The sequence below is a fragment of the Narcine bancroftii genome, chromosome 6 (assembly GCF_036971445.1).
Source record: "Narcine bancroftii isolate sNarBan1 chromosome 6, sNarBan1.hap1, whole genome shotgun sequence".
Lineage (NCBI taxonomy): Eukaryota > Metazoa > Chordata > Chondrichthyes > Torpediniformes > Narcinidae > Narcine > Narcine bancroftii.
In genome coordinates this window covers 15112385-15131079 of record NC_091474.1, presented here as the reverse complement: position 1 = coordinate 15131079, position 18695 = coordinate 15112385, and the positions used below count along the sequence as shown (strand labels likewise).

Here is an 18695-nt window from a genome sequence, read left to right as displayed (position 1 = left end):
CAATAGATGGCACAAGCAACAATGCAAGTACATTTTCTTCTCTCTTTGGCTTGGCTTCGCGGACGAAGATTTATGGAGGGGAAATGTTCACGTCAGCTGCAGGCTCGTTTGTGGCTGACAAGTCTGTTGCGGGACAGGCAGACGCGGTTGCAGGGGAAAATTGGTGGGTTGGGGTTGGGTGTTGGGTTTTTCCTCCTTTGTCTTTTGACAGTGAGGTGGGCTCTGCGGTCTTCTTCAAAAGAGGTTGCTGCCCGCCGAACTGTGAGGCGCCATGATGCACGGTTGGAGGCGAGATCAGCCCACTGGCAGTGGTCAATGTGGCAGGCACCAAGAGCTTTCTTTAGGCAGTCCTTGTACCTCTTCTTTGGTGCACCTCTGTCTCGGTGGCCAGTGGAGAGCTCGCCATAGAACACGATCTTGGGAAGGCAATGGTCCTCCATTCTGGAGACGTGACCCCCCCCAGCGCAGTTGGATCTTCAGCAGCGTGGATTCGATGCTGTCGGCCTCTGCCATCTCGAGTACTTCGATGTTGGAGATGAAGTCGCTCCAATGAATGTTAAGTACATGTAGTAATTCAGAGCCAGCTCTTCAGCGCTTGACGTCCTGTTTTGCGGAAACTGCCAAAATGTTTGGCCTGGAAGTCAGCCTGAAGAAAACTGAGGTCCTCCATCAGCCAGCTCCCCACCATAACTAACAGCCCCCCCACATCTCCATCGGGTGCACAAAACTCAAAACGGTCAACCAGTTTACCTATCTCGGCTGCACCATTTCATCAGATGCAAGGATCGACAACGAGATAGACAACAGACTCACACCAACTGAAAAACCTCACAAAGATAAGCGTATACAGAGCCGTTGTCATACCCACACTCCTGTTTGGCTCCGAATCATGGGTCCACTACTGGCATCACTTACAGCTCCTAGAACGCTTCCACCAGCGTTGTCTCTGCTCCATCCTCAACATTCATTGGAGCGACTTCATCCCTAACATTGAAGTACTCGAGATGGCAGAGGCCGACGGCATCGAATCCACGCTGTTGAATATCCAACTGCGCTGGGTAGTTCATGTCTCCAAAATGGAGGACCATCGCCTTCCCAAGATCGTGTTATATGTCGAGCTCTCCACTGGCCATCGTGTCAGAGGTGCACCAAAGAAGAGGTACAAGGACTGCCTAAAGAAATCTCTTGGTGCCTGCCACATTGACCACCGCCAGTGGGCTGATATCACCTCAAACCGTGCATCTTGGTGCCTCACAGTTCGGCAGGCAGCAACCTCCTTTGAAGAAGAATGCAGAACCCACCTCACTGTCAAAAGACAAAGGAGGAAAAACCCAACACCCAACCCCAACCAACAAATTTTCCCCTGCAACCGCTGCAACCGTATCTGCCGGTCCCGCATCAGACTTGTCAGACACAAACGAGCCTGCAGTTGACGTGGACATTTACCCCTCCATAAATCTTCGTCCGCCAAGCCAAGCCAAAGAAAAGAATTGGTGATACTTGAACCAAAGCCACATTCATTCCACTAAGATGGTAAAATGAATAAATTGTCCCACAAGATTACTTTACAAGATTACTTCACCCTTTTGGATTATAAGATACAGGAGCAGAAGTAGGCCATTCAGCCCATCGAGTCAGCTCAGCCATTCCATCATGAGCTGATCCATTCTCCCACTTCCCTGCCTTCTCTGCATAACCTTTGACACCTAGACTATTCAGACAATGGTCAATCTCTGCCCCACAGGTAATTGTGACAGCAAATTCTAGTGGTTCACCACTCTTTGGCTGAAGAAATACCTCCGCATCTCTGTTTTAATGGGCGCTCTTCAATCATGAAGTTGTGCCCTTTTGTCTTTGATTCTCCTACCATAGGAATCAACTTTTCCATGTAAATTAAATCTTGCCAGAGTGGCAAGATTTAATTTAATTATAAAGTTTCATCAACAAAATCTTCCAGTTTTCCATGGTTCAACATTTGAACTTCTCTGATCATCAGCTGATCAATTTTGCATTATGAAACAATTAAGCACCTTAATTTAACATATTATGAATAACTGGATACAAACTAGTAAACTGATGACACTTGCAACAGTGATGTCAAGAAATTGTTTTCACATCAAGTCAAAGCACTTAAATAAAATCCGCCGGTACAAAATATATGGAATTAAATTTCAAGCACTTTACAAACAATGGCAGAGTTCCAAATTGTAATTGTGTTGTTTTATATTTCAGGTCTACAAGGACCGATAGGCCCTCCAGGATCGTCAGGTAAAATTGCTCAACTAGCAAATAATATTTTTTAAATCCCAAGCTATTTCTTTTACTTTTACATCAAACATTTGTATTGTTAAAAATACTAGTTGTGCAGAGATGATTGAAGTTCCATAATTGCAGATAAATTTCCAAATCTTTGAGTTACATTTTTTTTTAAACTATTATCTGGTAGCTATGGGGATTGGTAGCTGCCAGATAAACAAGTTTTCCGGTTGCTTAAGACTCTCTCTCTTACAATGCCTAACTAATATATCTGTATTAAGAATAAACAATTTAAAGGGCAAAAATACTATACTGTACTACACTGAACAAACTTCACTTGCATGAAAAAAAAAAATATATATATATATAAAGACTTTTTCTTTATCATCAGTCACATTCTTTGAAAACATTTAACCATCGCTGCTTCTGCAGTTTCCTCCCCCTCCATGGAGCTCCCTGAAAGATGAACAATAACATTATAATCAACCACTCCACCCTCCTCTAGGTTTACAGATAAAGCCTTAATAATATACTAAAAAAAATAAAGGCTCATACTATAAGGGACACAATGAGAGAGTCGCCCCAACGGCGAGCAGCATCAACCAGCTCTTCAACCTGGGTGACGCCACTTCTTTCAAACAGCTGCGATGAGGCAAAGCATGACCCAAGGCACTCTGTTGGCTCAATATTTGCTCCCATCTTCACCACAGGTTTATACGTTACTTCAGAGAACATTTACTTCTACAATTTTTAGAAGTTATTTCAATGTTTATTCTTTTTTTTTTTAATATTTATTTATTTTCCAAGAATTTTTTTTGCCAGTTGCTTGAGGTTCCCCGTTTCTTGTATTCCAGATAACAGGGGTTTTACTGTACTCCAGAATTTTTTTTTAATTTGCTGAGAGTGGATTTTGTCAGTTTGCTAGAGGTAAACAAATGACATGGAGAAAGCTGCCTCGCAGCTCTGGCTGTCATGTTTGATGCTGGATGTGTGGAGATTGGAAACACATTGGTTTCATCTAGATGCTGCCATTTCCCGTGGTAATATATGGCCCTTGGTTTGGCAGTGAGGGATAGAATCTGGGGGAAGTTGAAGGGAAGGAGGAGAGAATTAAATGGAATTGATGTCAATGGTCAGCGGTCTTGTTTCCCTGCTGTATAGTCCTTTGATCTATTTCAATAGGACTAGGTGGGCACAGACTAGGAACATAGGAAGTAGGAACAGGAGTAGGCCAAAAATGGCCCATCGAGCCTGCTCCGCCATTCAATACGATCATGGCTGATCTAATTTATAACCTAACTCCACCTACCTGCCTTCTCCCCATATCCCTAATTCCTCTATCATGTAAAAATTTATCTAACCGAATTTTAAATATGTTTAATGAAGCAGCCTCAACAACTTCCCTGGTTAGAGAATTCCAAACATTCACTGCTCTCTGGGAAAAACTATTTTTCCTCATCTCTGTCCTAAATCTATTCCCCCAAATCTTGAGACTGTGTCCTCTCGTTTTAGTTTCCCCGGCCAGCTCAAAAAACCTTCCTACATCTATCCTATCCATACCCTTCATAATCCTATATGTTTCTATAAGAAACTAGATGGACCAAAGGGCCAGATTCTGTGCAGTTGTGTTCTATAATTCCTCCATTTCTCTTCACCGTACCTTCCTCTGCTTTGTTACAATCAGCACCAATTCATGAATTCTATTGTCAGAAGTATTGACATACCCCATTGTCTCACCACTTCTCTCGACCAAGAAGTCAAAGTTTCCCCAGAGTTCCCTTCCACGCCATCCTTGAACTGGGATTTTTTTTTAAATAGCCAGTTTCTTTCCACAACCTCTGACCTCACTTTATTTGTCAGAAACCACCACCTGCTCTCCTGAATGTATTCTCGCCAAACTGCTGGCCACACATCCAGCCTTCTGGACCCTCAAACCAGTAGATGTCAAAAGATCTCTTTCCTCTGGGTGCTGTCCATCCCATTCAAAACCACCATCATCCTTCTGAAAAAGACACCATTCTGACCTCTGTCGCTGTTAATTATGCCCCCTCTTTCCTCCAGAATGAATTGCCACCAGGCCGACAATTCCATTTTTGAACCACAGTTTCTACAGCAGCCACTCTCAACCCTTTTTTTTTTTGGCTGTGGCCTCCTTAGGACTCTGCTCAAATTTCTTGGGCTCCCTTCCTTGTGAAAGTCAAGTTTAACTACACTCCGTGTAGCCCCCATTGAGAAAGGCTGATATAGAGTAATGTGGATCTGACAATGACCATGGATGAAGCTTTGAATAAACTGTAGCCTTGAACACAGTTGACTACATCTCTATTGTCCAGCTGGGTAGGTGGGCCAGACCTCCTCACAATTTAATTCCATTTATTCCTCAGCTAGAGAATGCCCTGCACTCTTCTCACACCGTCACTTCACTAGGTCTAATGCTTTATCCATGGCCCCAGTTTTGCAGTTGCATACTGTAACGTATGACAACATCTGATAAAGACACATCCACCCACAACTGCTGAGATCATACCAATCCATCTCTGCCTCCAATTTGGTTCATGTCAGGCCTTTTGTATTGGATAACAACAAATTTCCTTCAGTTGGGCCAACCTGAACTATTGCCCTGCACAAACTGTATTCCCTTATGACTAACTTTTTTGAGCCAGACCATTCACAGCTTGAAAATTGAGTTAACCCCGAGCTCAGCTTCCAATCAGTCGCACCCCTCCCAATGGCAACCTGTTTCTTTCATCAAGACAATGCCCGCTTTCATTCATCCATTAAAACCCTCATCACTGCCATTACCTCTCAATTCCCGTCCTCTCCTGGTTGCTCTCTCATCTTGTGCACGCTGTGAACTGGCACTGATCAAAAATTCTGTATTGTCAATGTTAACTCTCCTAGTTCTGTTTGGCTGTAATCCTCATCGACTCCCATCATTATTTTCAATCCTCAACTCTGTATTCCCCTGCTCCCAACCTAATCCCCAAATGCCTCTATGGACAAGCTTCTTCCAGTCTATAACCACCTTCAAATATATAGCTTGCCAAAAAGTATGTGCTCAAGTCATGAGAACCCCAATTTTCATCTCTCCACTTCTGGCCTTGAACTTTCATACCTTCAGCTTGAGTGCTCAGCAATATTTCCCAAACTGACTCACAGCATCTCTCTTTGCTTTCAGCATTCCTTTAAATCTACCTCACTGGCCAAACTTTCAGTCGCCTGCTCTAATGCCTCCTTAAGCGGCTTCAAGTTGAAATAATATTGTTAAGTATTTTGCAATATATTTGCATTGTCTCTCCCCACCAACCACCCCACCCCCCGACCAACCATACTACAAGCATTCAGCTCCTTTAATTGATTTCACTGATACGCCCATGAGAGTATGTTTCAGTCTTCCGTCTCATCTTTAGGTTTCCATCTCCAATTACATTAATTTTGTCTGTCAAAAACAATCAGCAATGTGCATCACTAATGCCAAAAGCATCTATATTTTTAATAACATTGAGCTGGATATTTTCACGACAAGACATTGAATTAGATTTTATAATCCAGCAATTTAATTTAGATTATTGGTCAGATTTTTAAGTAGCAAATGGTTAAAAACTGGAGAAAGCCCACTTTCATATAGAGAGAACTAAAGGAGATGGAGGAAGAATCCTAAACCCAGAAACAGAATTTTCCTTGCAGCCGGGCATGTCTGTCCAGCATTGGTCTCGTCAGCCACCAGCAAGCTTGCATGGGCTGGTTCCTTCCCAAATCTTCATTTGCAAAGCCAGGTCATGATGATGACAGAGTGTAAAAATTTAATGCATATTATCTGTGTGATGTCAGATAATTACACTGTAGAGAAACTTCACCAAATATTTGTATTTTAAATTTACTGCACTCAAGTAGAGCTAACATTTATGCCTCAGCCCTTTGGCATTTATCATCCCTCTGGGCACATCCATTTGTTTCTTTTATTTAAGCAGCTCATTTTGTTTTAGCTACTTATCAGAATGGTTCATTGATTTAACTGGCAGATGGTTCTTGGATTAGAAATCTACTTTGTTCTGCTGTATATCCAGATTTGTAAATCAATGAGATATCCTTTTGTAGTATCGACAGCCTGACACTTTTTGGTTAGCTCAACAGCTTTAAAGTCATATTCTCCATTGTTCGAAGTCCATGAGAGAAATTGGACATTATAGAAACTCTAAATGGGAGTTATTTTCTACCCACTTTTTTTGTTTTAAACGGGTGTCTCCTGCTTTAAAAATTGGCTGTATCATTCCACCATGAGAAGTTACATTTTCCCCATAAGCCAGTGATCAGAACAAAGCTGAACTCCAGGGCACAGAGTGCACCACTTGTGAACTAAAGCAAGCCAAATGACTCAAAGCAACTATTCACAATAGACATCTACAATCTGGAAGAAGGGGCAGATGTAGTATATCGGAGTTTGCTCATGACACCTAATTGACTGGAAAAGCAAATTGTACAGAGGATGCGAAGTCTACAGAGAGAAATACGGTAGTTAGGTGAGTGGGAAAGGGTCCAGCAGATCAAATATAATGTTGGTAAATGTGAGGTTATCCATTTTGGAAGGGAAAAATGGAAGATCAGATTCTATTTAAATGGAAAGTGATTGCAGCACGCTGCCGTGCGGAAGGACTGGCGCATGAATTACAAAAGGTTGGTTTGCTGGTACAGCAGGCCATCAAGGTGGGAAATGGAATGTTGGCCTTCATTGCTAGTGGGATTCAATTAGGAGCAGGGAGGTTGACCTGCAAATGTACAAGGTACCGGAGTAATGTGTATAGTTCTGGGCTCCTTACATGAGGAATGATGGCTTCGGAGGCTTGGCAGGGGAGGTTCACAAGGTTGATTCCAGGGATGAGGGAGTTAGCCGATAAAGAGAGATTGAGTGGCCTGGGACAGTACTCACTGGAGAGTGATGAATCTATGGAAATTGCTGTCCATTGAAGCAAAAGAGGTTACCTCAGTAAATATATTTAAGAGAAGGACGGATAGATTTTTACAAAAGGATAGGGGGAAGAGGCAGGTAGATGGAGATAAGCCTATCATCAGATCAGCCATGATCTCATTGAATAGCAGAGCAGGTTCAATAGGTCAGATGGCCTACTCCTGCTCCTATTTCATGTCATTCAAGCTTGGAAATAGTTTTGGTGTCATGCTTTAACCCAATGGTTTTCAAACTGCTCCCTGAACTCGTATTCCACCTGAAGGAATCCCTATAAATGCTCTGTGATTAATAAGAGATTGCTTCAGGTGGTATGTGAGTGGAAAGAAAAAGGTTTGAAAACCACTGTTTTAATTGTACCCAATTGATTTGTTATGTGCACGGTTTCATAACTCCAAAGGAAATAGGCCAATGACAGTTTTTCTCAAGCAAAATATTTCATTAACAATTAGTAAGGACTAATCACAGAGCACTAATGGCAAAGGGATTGCTTAAGGTGGAATGTGAGTTGGGGGGGGGGGGGTGGGGCAGTTTGAAAGCCACTGCTTTAGACCAGTGGTTTTCAAACTTTTTCTTTCCACCCACAAACCACTTTAACTAATCCCTTACTAATCAGGGAGCACCTATGGGATAGGGATTACTGAAAGTGGTATATGAGTGGAAAGAAAAGGTTTGTAAACCACTGCTTTAAACTGACGCTCCCATGGAGCGCTGAACATATATAGCACAATTGTGCTGCCGAGGAGACAATGAATCAAAAAATTGTACATAAAAGAAAAATCTAATAGAACTGTTTTGAACTCGGGGCAATTTCCGTAGTGCACTAATCAATATCCTTAGCTAAATATTGACAAAGAATGAATTATCTGGACAAGAGAATTCATTCTGTTCAAATTGGTGGCTGCGTTTCCTGCACAATCCAGTGGCAATACCTCAAAAGTACATCAAGTAGATCAAAGTCCTCAGGGACGTGAACTGTATGTGCAAGGAACACAGAAACGTACTTTCTCTAAAATTGCCATAATCTTTCAATATCTGGGAAAATGTTAGCCAGGATGAAGTGACATTATTGCACAGCGCGTATTTATAAGAACCAAAGCGATGCATTTCCTCTTAGGCATGGTATAAAACAGGATTACTTTTAGGTCAGAAACAAATCTTCCTTTAAAGGAGGATAAGTGGGAGACTGTTGGGAGGAGACAAAGCTAAATCCTTCTGAACTCTGGTTCCCTCCCAATTGGCAAGATTTTGTATTCAGTAGCTTACCACAGAGTGCCCAGTTTTCATAGTTTGAGAATAATATTCTAGCCTCCTCCCGCAATCACTAGGCAAAAATATTATCCTCACCACAGTCATTGGAAGGAAAATGACAAGCTGGCAGGTTTAGGAGCCAAAAGCATTAGCCACAATGTGTATTGCATGCTGTATGTGTGAAGGGAGCTGCACAAGGTCAATGATGAACAGCAATACTTCAGACAGAACCATATTGAATGCATCAAAGGTGTTTCTTTTTGAACTTTGTTCAAGTTTTTGAATTCTCTGCATGTATTGGAGTTTATTGTGAATAATGATAGAGTTGGGAAATATTTTCTTTGATAATTGTGCCAAGTTTCACTTCACTTTGTGTTTCTATCCATCTGGAATTAAGAATAGTGGAAACTTAAATGCATTGGTAAAGAATGTTGATTTCTTGATATCTCTGTATCAAATTTAAATCCAACTTGGTCACAGCGTTAAAGGATATTTCTAATGAGAGTGCTGTTTCAAGAGCTTCAGCTATCACGAGCAATTGAGAGCATTATTCAGTGACGGTAGATACAGTAAAATCCCTGTTATGTGGAATTCAAACAACCAGCAGCCTCCAAAAAATAATCCTGGAAAGGATTAATGTCATAATAGGCAAAACATACAAAACTTTAAAATTGGCACTCACTAGCAGTCAGTTTGCCCATCCAAGCAACACACAATCTCAAGCAACTGGCAAATATGCTTATCTGGCATTTACTATTCCCACAGGTGCCAGATACCAGGCATCTTACTGTATTGTTTTTTTCAAAAAGACAGATAACCCATTGGTCAATTAACTATATAGAATTGGCATATAACCAAATTAAGAGAAGCATAGAAGTCAAATATTAACCTAATCTTACTGTTCTGTTTACTGTCCCCAACATTGGAAGTGTTTGGTTGATGCTTTCCATCACAAACAATTCCTGTATGGGCATTAGTCAGGCTTCTCTTGATGAAAATCAGTAGATTTTATACATCCCAAGAATACTTTCCTTAAATAGATCCAATATGCACAAATGGTTTCCATTATCAAACACTGTTGTTTGGTATGAATGTTCGGTAATTAACTGAAAATCTACAAATGAAATTCAATCAATAATTATTTTGCTTTCACCACCGTCTATTTTAAAGTATGTTCATTGATCATAGATACAGGAATGAAGGCTTTCACAAAAGATGTCGTATTTTCTGTTGGTCTAACTGAGGAGCCCTTTACAGCCGATAATGGGGTTGTGAGGTTCACCAAAATTCTGATCAACGATGGAGGTCATTATACACCCAGCACAGGTATGCTCTTCCTGATGAACCCAAAGCTATTTGGATGGGACGGTAGTTTATCATTTCAAACCTTCTTCAGCTATTTTTCAGACCACAGAAACAAATCATTGCTGAAAGTAAAAACATTTGACTGTGGTTTATGGTGATCATCTGGAACTGTTAAAAAAGGATTTATCAGATTACTGTTTGTGAATAGTATGTACAACAGCCATTTTATGCCATTTGTGGTCATGTTTAAGATGGTGGATGAAATCAGATGTTAGTAGATAATGCTCAAAAAGAAATGGTCTTGTTTTGAATCCTGGATAATGTTAAACCTCTCAAGTGCTTTGGAGCTCTATTAGTTCAGCCAATTATTCCATTGCCTTCTTGATCTGCACCTTGTAAGTGGTTGTGTAATTCAGAGGAATTAGAGGAGACTATTCATTTATCTAAAGTTACCATTCTCTGACCTACGCTCAGTACTTATATGATCAATGGGTGCCCCAAGCATGCTGATCTGACAGTGGTAACTCAATGGTTGTTGTTTCAGATCTGGCTGAAAATGGTTATTGCCCAGTCCTTGTAGAATGAATAGCATTCGAACTTCAGAGATTTCAGTTCCAGTTCATAGCTGTAGGAATCTAAACCTCACTGTTTTGTTTGTTTTTGCAGGTATATTTACCGTACCTCACAGTGGACTATATTTTATTAGCGCTGTATTGACTCCACAAAGAAATGAACCCATTGAGGCTGCGCTGATCGTATCCAATGTAAGCATTGCACAAGTAGACACCGCTGGCTACAGGACTGAACTGCTAGAAATTGGGATGGATAAAACGGAGAATCATCCTGGTGGTGGCCTCGCAGTATTCAGTCTAATTCTCAGGCTGAAAGCTGGTGACGAAGTCAGTGTTGTGGTCATGTCAGGAAAATTAGCTTACACAGGAACAGAGGAGCTGCACTCTACATTCAGTGGTGTTTTACTGAATGATTTGCCAATACATAGCTGACAAAACCAAAATAACAAGAGCAGCTAGATCCAAAAGAATTGGTCAGCATTTGATTTAGGATGCTTCCTGTCAATCTTAGAATGAATAAACTGGAATTACTCATTTCAAATGTAAACATCTGGCAGACTGAACTACACTAGAACCATAATGGTCCCATGGCCAATCTAGATTTTTAAATCAAGAACCACTAAGCAAAACAAACTGGGTTGCTGTATATTCAAGTTAAATAACTTGAGAATCAAGAGCTTTAGGATACTGTTCATATGTTTATAACACTTTGAGAACAGTAATATTCTGTCAGACATTGAAATTACCATTTAATACAAAGATGACCGATTTCAAAAATGCTATTTGCTTTGTACATATAATTCTATTTTAAATTACTCATTTTCAGAAGTTTCCAGTTTTATTTAGTCCATACAAAAATACTAGTACTATGAAAGCTTAGTTTCAGTGCTGAACAAGTTAAAAAGCTGAAGATTTCATTCAGGACCTTGAAAGTAAAGTTGGTGGCTTTTTGATCAAAACAATACTTCTCTTCAAAGGAAGTGCCACATAAAATGCTAAAATCCAGTAGACTGAACAGCATGGCGTACAATCTGGTGCAAGGCAAAGCACTGGAGCTAATCTCAAAGTTTGGAATTCAAAAATATGCTGTATTGGTTAGAATAACTGTTATACTGGTATCACCACTGCCTGCTTGACTGTACATCAAGATGGAAGCTACCATTAGCCAGTAGAACATTGTTAGCTAACAAAACCAGGCACGTTTTGTTTTCTTGTAGTCGCAGACATTTTGACTCTGATAGCTTAAAACATGCATGTAGTTGCTAGTGTTATTTATTTTTAAATGTAAACTTTAATTCTTGTCTATGAAAATCCATCATTAACCTTCATTCCCAGATACAAGCTAAACGACATAATCCGTGCCAACTTTCATTTTAAATGTTGTGTGTATTTGGCTTCATATTTAAATATCCAAAGATCAGAGCAGATATATAGGAATGAAGAGCAGTTACTCGAGCTCGCCAACAACAAACAGCAAATTCTGACACCCCAGAGAACATACACAGATGTTTGTTCAACTAACCACTTGTGCACTCAATTAGATAATTTCTGCCAATTTGCTAACCACAGTCAGTGGGTTCAATAATGCCACTTGATATTTGATCAAGAACTTAAACCAGTTGTCCATTCATGTGCTTCCAATGTTTGAACAATATGGATCGCTAAATTGTTTTTGCATTAGCAGAATTAAGACACTGCTTTATTGCATGAGCAATACTCAATTACACACTTTAAATACAATTGCAAAATTGCATCTTCAATATTGATTTAAAATGTTAATGAATGCTTGTGAATGGTCAAAGATTGTGAAGTGGATGAATGTATTTAACTGAAATTAGTTGTGTTAAAAATAATATTCAGATACAGATTATAGTGCAGTAATCACTTACACATTTGATCAATTGACTATTTGGGAAGTTGACAATAGTCCATGTAAAACAAATTGCCAGGACGCTTGCAGTAATTTGAAAAGCTATTTGCTCAAAAATGTATTGAGGAAAAAAAAAATATACAGGTAATTGTTTATATTTAGTAATGAATGCTCGCATTACATTGCAATTCAGGCATTTTTTTAAAAACGACGAGGAATTGTTCAACATACACGAACTTGAAATCCTTTTGTATATTAGTGTACATCTTTGAACATATGAAACTTGGTGAAGCAAGTTATGGTGCTATTTTCTGTAAATTAAATACACATTTTCTACTGTTTAATTTAATGTTTGCAATAAACATGGTTTGAACTTTAGCCAACTACAGATTGAAATCAATTATACACGTATTTATCGTTCATGCATAATGATCTATTCAGGGCTCATGTGAGTGAAAACAGTGCACCATGGAATCACAATTTCAAGTTAGAAGATACTTCCTTTGGCATAAAACGATCCTTTAGCTTTAAAAAAAAATCAACGTTTCTCAGAGTAGAATAGTTAACAACAGCTTCAGGTCTACTCCAGAAAATATCCTGTGCACTCCACATCAAATTATTCTTGCATTGAACTATTGCTATGCCTGAAACCTATGTAACGACATAATTCGTGGCAATAATGCACTGTTAGGCCTCAATTCTTCGCACCCTCTGAAAGTACAAGGGTCATGACCGGATAGACCCACTGCAAACTGCAGCCCACCAAACGTTCTCTGGACAGATGTGATGCCCTTCTTACATTTGGCCTCCCACAGCTCCCCAGATGTGGATTTGCTAATTATCCTTTACTGCTCTGCACTGGAATCCAGTGCACAAAGAAGATGTCTTCTGTACTGTATGGCTTTGAACCCAGGTGAATTTCAATGAGGCAGACAGACCCATACTCAAAACAATTCTTGCCATACTGTGTGGCAACTGATAATTTTATTTCGTTCGTTGCTTTGAAGCAAAACATTTAAAATACGCAAGACATTAAGCACCTGTCACTCAGATACAGTGAAAAAGAACTTGTTCGGCAGCCATACATTGTGCATGGCTGCCAAGAGATTTTGGTGTTAGGCAAATATACAAAAGGACAGAAATTCCCTGAGCAACACTACCTCACCAGGAAAGAGAGGCTCCTTTGAATTTTACAGCAGAGCTTATTAACAAATCTTGTCCATCAAAGATGCCAAGAAAATGCATCCAACTTCTTTTATCAGATGTTCAGTAAATGTACAAACCTAACTGGTGATGAGCACTGAAGAGATCATTATGAGGGTGTAAATTGTTCTGCCTTCATCACCCGTTGACGCATTTGGTTGATCTATTGCACACCATGCCAAAACAGTAATCTAGCATTAACATACCTGTCCATTTTTCAAAAGGCACAGGTTATAAGTTCTGCCCTTTTGAGATACATCTTGTTGCCAGCACATTTTCTGTCTATTGTAATGGCAATGATTCACCACAGCAAATAAATACATTCACTTTCTTTTATTATTCACTAAACACATTACATTCAACTCACCCAGCTAAACTCCTCTGACCTTCTCATTACCTCACTGCCACAATGGTGATCCTGATACTTTCACTCTCCTCCTGCATCTGAGATTCATCACCCATATACTGACATTTAACACACCTGCATATGCGTGCTATTACCCCAGCGCGTCACATCGCTTACATCAGCAACAACTTGCACCGCTCCCAGGAAAGGTAAGCATTTGACCGTGACACTATTCACTAACACCATAGCTTGAAAAAAAGTTAGTTTTCACCACAGTCCAAAGGTCCAGTTTTTCAGGGTCAAGGATATTAAAGCATCAAGATTCTATCCTGTTAAAGAAGCATTCATTATCAACAAGGTAACAGAAAAATTTTTATTTAAATAAAGTTGACACAATCTACAAGGAACAACGTAAAAATTGCTGCCGACTCCGGACTTAAGTCAATTTTAAAAATCACCAAGAGATAATGGAAAAAAAATACTGACAAGTCCTTGAGAAGCCCAGTGTTTTAATTCTAAATATGCCAAACTCCACTTATTGCAAAACATTCAGTAGAAGAACATAATCCCCTTCTCCTGCCTTTAAACTTCTTCTTCCTCCTCTTTGACACTTCATTCTGGCCATCTGCCCAATCCGGATCTTTTAATTTCCAAACGCCACCAAGTCATCGACCATTTTACTGGATCCCATCACTCCACCACCTAAAAATTCCCAATGAGTGGCTAAGCCTGAAACGTCAACTGCTTTTTTACTTCCAATGGATGCTGTGTGACCTGCTGAGTTTTTCCAACACTCTTGTGTTCTGCTCTAGACCCCAGCATCTGCAGATTTTCCTGTTTATCAGGAGTCAAAATGGGACAGGATAGCTCTGAAACAATTTGAGACAAAACAATTGTATCTGAAATTATGTATCTGCAATAAACTTTATAAAGTGTGATTTCTTCAAAATGGAGTTCTGGGTTACAGAAGACCTGATTTTGAAAAATCTGACATTTGGGCAAATTCATCAAGACATTGCTCTCAAGCATAGTATTCAAATCTCTTCATTACAAAATGAAGATTACCCACAGAAAAAGCCAATGCTATTTCCAAACTCTCTTTTGGGTAATTCAAACACTGCATATCTAGTGTGTCACCTCTAGTTTACCCACACATTTTCAATATTTTTATAGAAATAGTACATAAATAGAAGCCATTAATAAAAGGTAATATATTTTTAAAAATACAGAAAAAACTTATTTAAGAAAAATAAAACTATTTTATATAAACTCAATAACAACAAACAGAAAAAAGTAAACAATTATAACATATGGCTAATTGAAAAAGATTTTTAAAAAGTAAATATTATACTATACTACAAATTCTACCCCCTTCCCTTCTGAAGAAACTAAAAGAAACCACAAACTCTCAAAACAAAATATAAATGATCTTATAAATTACAAAAATAGGACCCCATAAACTGAAAAAAATTTAAATCCATTACAATAGAAGAACATCTGATTTTTTTCCCCCAGTTCAGCATGTGAATGAGTACTGAATGTCATCAGCACTGAACGTCATCAGTATTGAACGTCATCAGTATTGAACATCAAGCAATAAGGGAGGCTGCACACACCTTTCTTTCTTACACCAGTAGTCTTCCAGCTGATTTGCAGTTCAGTTCCGTCCATCACTCCACCGAGCAAAATTCGGGTGAACAATGGTCACATTTCACTTGCTGATAACAACTCCAAACACCAACGCTGCCCTTTCCTAGTCTACTCCTTGCAAATCAGTCCCCAAAGATTGTCAAGGATAGAAAGTTTCCATTTCAATTTTCAGAAAAATTGTTTCCAATTTACCAAAAAGACAGAAATAGAACTCAGGGACCCCAGTTTTTTTTAAATAGCCTAAATTCCAATTTCCATGAAGTTTGACACCATGGCAATCATTCACAGATAAGATTATGGGAATTACTTTAGGATTCAGTGCATAATTTCTCTGCATCCGGCTCAATTTTAATTAAACAGAATCTTTGATGGTGCCACTGTGCAAAGCAGCAAAAACACTTTCCTTCTGCCGTGAACTCTTTAAAGAGGATTCCAGTTAGTAAGTATAAATATTCAAACATTCCTTGGATGTGCTACTTTATAGTTTTAGACCCAAAACATTTTGTCATGTGAATGCAAAAAAAATAACGACAGGCAGAGTAACACTGTTCACTTTAATTATTCTAGTTATATTTATAAAATATTTAAGTAGACAGTAGCATTCTTTGAAATTCACTTTAACAATTGAATAAATTATATTAACTCAGAAGTAGTAAATCAAATACATTTGAAAATGTTGCTCCCTTTCCATGCTATATTATAGTTTAATTCAGGAGTGATTTTCTGGCATAATAAAGACTGACTTTAAAACACTCTGGAACAAGAAATATCCTTTGGATGACATGTGAACATTGAATATACCACTTAAGATTGTATCCATATTAACTAAATTTGAAACTGCAAATTAAAGTGCCAAGAAATTGATGGTCTAATAAAGTGCTGCTCAAGAAGTCAAATTATTCCCGGTCAAGTCGAAGAACTGTAGTTATAACCATTTGCTTTCTGTGCAGCAATGCTTTAATTCTGACACAAGAAAGAGATTGTTACACCAAGTGAGCAACCAGTCTGCAGCTCCGGCTTAAAGAAAAAAGTTCATTTCACACCACGAGCACATACAGCATTGTTAAAATAGAAAAGTAACTTAAAAATGTTTTTTTTTTGCAAATATTTAACTTTCGTCTTATATCAATGTCCATCAGTGCATGCTGAATGGTAACAACAGAACTCACCAAGATCTGCATTTTTTTTTGAGTGAGGTAACAAGGGTAAAACCTCACAGATACCACAATAACCATTTCCATAATGCAGTGCAACTGTACTCATTTTCTCTCAGTCTTCTAAACATCATGTAGTCTCTTCTAAGGACTAATCTTTACTCTCAATACTTGAAAAGGAATCACTGACTATAAGAAACTAAGCAAAAAAAGTCATGGTTGAAGCAATAGAAACAGAACATTTTTGTTTTTCTTAAGACTCTTTTAGGCATGGCACCATCTTACAGCTCATCAAGTCGTTACCAAGCCTAGTCAGTTCAAAGATTTAAATTCATTACCCTGTTCAACAATGTATGCCTCTAAACTTGAACTACCAACTGGCTTTACACTTCCTAGTAGTTATCATCAAAATGACTAAAACCTCCTCAAAATTCTGCTACTTTTCCCATGCAATATAACTGTTTCAGAAGTCATGTTCAGGTTTCGTAACCAGCACTCGCTTTAATGAGCAAGACATTTCCTTGGGATGATACATGATAATTGAATGTAGATACTAGACAAGATTGTGTCCTTTTTAACACTTGTAACTTCAAATCAAAACTCCCAAGAAATTGATGGCTTCATCACGAATAGCTTGTGGTTGAGTCAGTCAAATGTCATGAAAACTGATGAAATTAATTTGGGAACCTGCAGAATTTTACTGATGAAAATCCCCAGAAATGAGCAAAAAAATAGCTGGTTGAATTTCTCTGTTATAAATGATATATTCTTAAAAATTTGAAATTAACGCAGACCTATTTGTCATGAATTTTATAAAATATTGGCAAAGGTTCTCATGGATAACATGGGTTAATCGGAACAGCAGATTTCACATCTGCTTTCTCCTTAGATGATTTGTATCTCTTCTTTGGCTTGGCTTCGCGGACGAAGATTTATGGAGGGGTAATGTCCACGTCAGCTGCAGGCTCGTTTGTGCCTGACAAGTCCGATGCGGGACAGGCAGACACGGTTGCAGCGGTTGCAAGGGAAAATTGGTTGGTTGGGGTTGGATGTTGGGTTTTTCCTCCTTTGTCTTTTGTCAGTGAGGTGGGCTCTGCGGTCTTCTTCAAAGGAGGTTGCTGCCCGCCGAACTGTGAGGCGCCAAGATGCACGGTTGGAGGCGAGATCAGCCCACTGGCGGTGGTCAATGGGGCAGGCACCAAGAGATTTCTTTAGGCAGTCCTTGTACCTCTTCTTTGGTGCACCTCTGTCACGGTGGCCAGTGGAGAGCTTGCCATAGAATACGATCTTTGGAAGGCGATGGTCCTACATTCTGGAGACGTGACCGACCCAGCGCAGTTGGATCTTCAGCAGCGTGGATTCGATGCTGTCGGCCTCTGCCATCTCGAGTACTTCGATGTTAGGGATGAAGTCGCTCCAATGAATGTTACGCATAAGGATTCCACTGTTCCTTCCACAGAAAAGATGTTTACTTAAAATAAGTCTACAATCAGACTGTTTTAAACTTCCTTCAATCAATAAACTTCCTCCTGGCTAAGAGGCACATCAGAGAAGTTCTTGAGAATCGTAAGAAAAAATTAAAATTTAAGCAAGGTAAAGTTTCTTGTTTGCAGAATCATTTTGTCGTTTCATCAGATTCTATTTTGCTTTCTTGCCATTCGCTTTGCGCCACTTCATCAGTTGGGAAATATCCTCAGATTCCAGTCTGTGATTAACATCACAACTTTCCCTCTTAAGACTTCCAACTGCATACTTTATGTTTAATTTGCTAACTTCATCTCTCCAGAGTCAGGCCTCTAATTACCTGTCCCCATTCCCTTCATCACAAGACCCCCAATTACTTGCTGCATCTTCCTCTACATTTGGATCCATTCAATGAAATAACAAGATAAAAACCCTTCAGTGCATTCTTGTCCTTTAGGAATTTTGTTTGTTTTGCTGAAACCCTGGCACTCCCACCCACAAAAACACTTTCTTTGAGTGCAGCTTTCTACGGGAAACCTCCATTGCACAAGCACAGCCTGAGAATTAAAGAGTCAGACATCCATTAACAAGCATTTGACTTGAGAACTGCATCTAGTACCTATCATTTTGGAGCAAGTTTTATTAATCAGGAAATAAAAGA

At 39.3% G+C, this 18695-nt stretch overlaps 1 protein-coding gene across 1 annotated transcript in view; it reads left to right on the top strand.

Annotated features, from left to right (window-relative positions):
- Positions 1 to 12590, top strand: part of LOC138735745 (EMILIN-3) — a 40287-nt gene extending 27697 nt beyond the window's left edge. The window contains exons 5-7 of the mRNA XM_069884101.1: positions 2233 to 2268; positions 9659 to 9796; positions 10442 to 12590. Coding sequence (XP_069740202.1) covers positions 2233 to 2268; positions 9659 to 9796; positions 10442 to 10779 — 512 coding nt within the window. The 3' untranslated portion in view covers positions 10780 to 12590. The remainder of the gene's footprint in view (positions 1 to 2232; positions 2269 to 9658; positions 9797 to 10441) is intronic.
- The last annotated feature ends 6105 nt before the right edge of the window (positions 12591 to 18695 follow it).